Source organism: Primulina huaijiensis, chromosome 15 (assembly GCF_012295235.1).
Source record: "Primulina huaijiensis isolate GDHJ02 chromosome 15, ASM1229523v2, whole genome shotgun sequence".
NCBI lineage: Eukaryota > Viridiplantae > Streptophyta > Magnoliopsida > Lamiales > Gesneriaceae > Primulina > Primulina huaijiensis.
This window is the reverse complement of record NC_133320.1, coordinates 2,206,437-2,211,262: the sequence shown is the minus strand read 5'-3', so window position 1 is coordinate 2,211,262 and position 4,826 is coordinate 2,206,437. Positions and strand designations below refer to the sequence as shown.

Below are 4,826 nucleotides of genomic sequence, written 5' to 3'. Positions count from 1 at the left end.
GTACTGAAAATTATTATTATGTATTTTTAGAAAATATTAATTATTTAAATAAACATGTTGAATTGAATAATTGAAGTTTAATTACAATAAATTTAATAATGACTTATTATTGTATTTCGTAAAATCAACATTTAAAATATTTGAAATAAATAAAAATTATTTATGTTAGTTCAAATAAATTTAAAAAAAATCAAAATAATAAATTACAAAATCTATAGTATTTTATAAAAAAATTTACAAATGTGAATAAAAGTCATGCAAAATAAATCTTCAAGATTATGTGAAAATCTTTAAAAATATGTGAAATTCGGCAAAAATAAGTAAAAATATATCAACTCACAAACGTCTATTATTTAAAAAAAATCAGTAAATCTCTGTCATGAATACACCCTAAAATTAGAGACATTTTAGTTCAATCACTTAAACGTCCAGGAATAGGGTTTAAAGCCTTATAATACAATGAGATACTAATTACTTAAATTGTATCCGATTTCAAATTTTTGTGCTATAAATCAGCATTGACTAATATTAAAAATCAAACAAGACTGTAATCAGATTTAATGTTGCCATATTATGATAATCTCTTTTGTGTGATTTTATTGTGATTTCAACAATCAAATTCATACTCAAAAGGTTAAAGAAAAAAAGTTTTCTCTGTTTGAATTTCGAATTTCTTTTCCATTTTACATCTTCAAATCCTAACATTAATCCATAAATCTCTTTAATTCATGTAAAAAAAACTGGTTAATAAAAAAAGGAAAAGCGATAGGGCCTAACAAACTAATGCTTCTGCTAAAAGTTAGTGCTTAAAAAACTGAAATTAAGAGTCAGAAGAATATTTACGCGCATTCATCTCGAAGATCTGGTCATCATCTTTTTGAATTCCTCGAAATTGACGCATCCATCGCCGTCGACATCGACAGAGCCGATCATCCTCCGACAGTCCTTGAGCGAGCACTTCTCCCCCAGGCAACGCAGCACCGTGTGCAACTCCTTCGCGGAGATCTTCCCGTTCTTATCCTGGTCGTACAGATCAAACGCTTCCCTCAACTCCTTGTTGCTATCGCCGCCGACGCAGTGGAAGGCTTTGAACTCGTTCAAGTCTATGAAGCCATCGCCGTCGATATCTAACTCAGACATTATACGCTCCACTTCGTCATCGGTGGTCTTGGAACCGAGGCCATTGAGCACCGCACCGAGCTCGGATAGCGAGATCTTCCCGTCGCCGTTGGTGTCGAATTTCTTGAAAACTTCGCGTAATTCTTCCTCTCTGGTTAGCGGCGCTGATTTCTCCATGTTTGATTAGTCGACAAATATTTTGGAGGAAAAAGTGAAGAGAAATTCAATTTCTGTTGGGAGTGAGCGCCGCGAGGTATTTATAACGAGGAGTTAACGCGGTTTGAATAATACGCGTGGGGTGAGGGCTTGTGATTTCTTCGCTTGTTTCCTTATCAACCCATATTTTTCCTTATTTAATTAATTAATTTCATTTTAATCATATAAAAATATATTTATTTAGACCATTTTAATTTTGAGAAATATTACATATATAATGCTTTTATATTACAAAATTAAATTATTTATTTAGACAATTTTAATTTTGAGAAATATTATGAATATAATGCTTTTATATTACAAAATTAAATTTATAAATTAACATTTTGAGTAATTTAATAATGTCAAAAACACCGTCTTTAATTTTTATGTCGTAAAATATATTGTCTTTTATTTTTTATTTTTAAATATTCCTCAACTTTTGAATTTTGAGATTCGTTAAGATATTCCGTCCCACTTGTCAACTATGATTCAGTCGCAATGCACGGATATTTCAAAAAATAATTAAACGTCATATATTACGGCATCCAATGGTAAAAAGAATTAAGTCTCTCGTAGAACGAAAAGGAATTTGACTTGAAAAATCTTGACTTGAAAAATCTATAAAGAAATGTGTTCTCAAGGTTAGAATACATATGATGACATGAACCATTAGAGGTTATAGAAGTAAATGTTAGATGTCTTATATTGGTTGGATATAATTTCTGAAAATTGTATATATGGACTTGGACAACTATATATACAAGTTGATCAGGTAAACAGAATTACGCAATACAAGCCTTATATGACATATTTGACAGAAAAAATGTTCTTAAAGAAAATCGAACTCGTGAGCTTATGGAACGTGCTCACATACTCAACAAACTCACGATGGATTCACAAAACTATTAGGCAAAAACTTGTGTGAGACGATATCACGGGTCGTATTTTGTGAGACGGATCTGTTATTTGGGTCATTCATTAAAAAGTATTACTTTTATATATATAAGCAGAGTTTTTGCCAAAATATGAAAGTTCCCGCCTAAATTACTTACTAAAAACAATACAATATTTAATTAGTTTATTTAATTTTTTTTAAAAAAATTGGTTAAGTATTAAAAGTTATAACTTAAAGAATGTTTTCTAATGGACATTAAATTACCATTTAATAATCATAAATGTTTGACCTCAAATATATGTTATTTCGAAATTATTTTAATTTAAAAAAATTAATGCATAATAGTTTTCTTCCAAAATCATATATATTATATATCTTGTTCTGCCTTCTTAAAATTCAAGTAAGAAAATTAAAATAAAGATATTCAAAAAGGTTTTAAATATACATTAAATTACTCTCAATAAACATGTCTATTACCCTCAATAATCAGAAATTTTTGACGCCCAATGTATGCAATTCGAGATTTTCATAATTTGAAAAAAGTTAATGCATGGATCACCGATGTATAATTTTTTTTCTTTGGATGTCTTATTTGAATTTTAAATTATAAATAATGTATTGTTACATAGTATATTGGAAATCAATGTTATTCTATTTATCTTACTAAATTTATGTATTCCAAAACTGAATTCTGAAATGACATCTCTTTTCATCACCATTTGTGAGTTGAATCCTTCCAAGTTGCAATGGACGTTTAAATTTAGATTTGTTCGCTATTATTAATTACTTATATATGGAAACAACGAGAACAATGAGACATTAAGTTTGAAATCTATCTTTCATAATCGAGAAGTAAAAAAAAATTATCATCCTATTTGTACAAAATTTTAATTATTATGCATTTGCTAATGTGATAATTTTTTTCTATATTACAAAGTTCACATATACAAGGTAGTATAAAATATCTCGTAATGGAAATGATTAATTCAATTCTAAAAGAAGTACACATCTTATTAGATGACACCTTATAAAACTTATTGGCATTGTTTTGGAATACACATAATAAATGTGTATAAAAATAACTTTTTTGTTCATACATAATTTACTTATAATCAAATATTTCATTTTTCTTTAGAAATATTAAGATGTTGTATATAACATTCCACTAGATCATCTTACGAGAAACTTATTTTTACTTCACCTCCATTTTCTTTAAAATGGAGTAGAAGAAAGTACAAGTAAATGCATGGTTCTTCCCACCCCAAATCCAGATATAACTTTATGTATACTTTAATTATTCATGTTTGGATTTATTAATATATTTTTTGAAAACCTTATTGATACTTGAACTCTACAATTAAAAATCTTAATTATTTTAATCCATTCAAACTATTTTACTAATTCTAAAATATTCCCTATATTAATTAAAAAGTATGTTAAATAGATCTATCCTTTATTTCTTATTAGTTATTATTGACTTAATTATGTTCATAAATTATAGCCAATGATAACCAGTCGAGTACTTAAAATGGAGAAGCTGCGCTGATTGGGTACTTTTTCAGTTTGGCTCTTATTGACCTCAGTCATGCTAGAAAGGAATTTGAACTAGCAAATAAAATTGGACACAAACTCTCAACTTTGGGACGAAAAGTGTAAGTTCGAGACCAAATTTGGAAGAGATTAATAATTTTTGGACCTAATATAAAATAATAAAATATATAATACGATCATGCCTGTGTTGTACAACTCCGACACGACAATAGACACAACGAGACATGAATATCACCATATGAATTTTTAAAATTTTAAAACACGATACAACATGGACATGGCTATAAATTAATTTTTTTAATATGTAAATATATATGACCTAATTTTGGATACAATAAAATTTTAATTTTAAATTGAATATAGGTCACAACAATTTTTGTATGACGTGTAAACCCGCAACCACTATCCTCTTATGCGTACTTGGTAGACCCAAGGTTAACGCAATAGTCTACAAACTACGTTAATCAGGTAAACCATATTAGGCAAGTTTTGTGCAACAGACTCGTTCGAGAAAATATTGTTATGAAGAATCGAACTTCTGATCATTGATCAAGTGCTCACCTACTCCACCAACTCAGATATTTCTTGAATATTTTGATGGATACACATGAATCTTGATGCCTAGCAAATAAAATTTTTGTATTGGTTGATCTTTTACATCTATAAAATAGAGGGTTCATAGCTTAAAAGAGGTGCCTTACTACATGGCGTAGAATCTCTCCTTTTAGGCGTGAATTCGAACCAATATAAAAGCGAAAGATTCTCCGTCTCCATCCCTATCTAAATGTTGTGGTTAGAAGAATGCTACAATTTAGATATGTATTTTTGTTCCAAATTCTGACTTAAAAATTCGAGGGATGCCTTGGTGACTCTTCTAACATTTTTTCTTCAAGTAGATTTACGGCATAATTCAATTTCATTGGTGAACGAGTGAAGATTTTTACCCTCAACATCGATATAAATCGCCAACTTTAAAAAAAAAAAAAATCAATTATATCAAGCGATATATAAAAATTTAAGGTACACAATCGATGTCTCTGAAAAAGATGCATAAATACGCCTA

The 4,826-nt window shown here is 28.8% G+C and overlaps 1 protein-coding gene across 1 annotated transcript; it reads right to left on the bottom strand.

Annotated features, from left to right (window-relative positions):
- Positions 1-634: 634 nt before the first annotated feature.
- Positions 635-1,362, bottom strand: LOC140959859 (probable calcium-binding protein CML18). Its single transcript, XM_073417893.1, has one exon. It carries the CDS (start codon positions 1,294-1,296, stop codon positions 850-852), a length of 447 nt encoding a protein of 148 aa, XP_073273994.1. The 5' UTR covers positions 1,297-1,362; the 3' UTR covers positions 635-849.
- Positions 1,363-4,826: the final 3,464 nt, after the last annotated feature.

Coding starts and splice junctions, on each gene's coding strand:
- LOC140959859 (XM_073417893.1), bottom strand. CDS start 1,296: ATGGAGAAATCAGCGCCGCTAACCAGAGAGGAAGAATTACGCGAAGTT.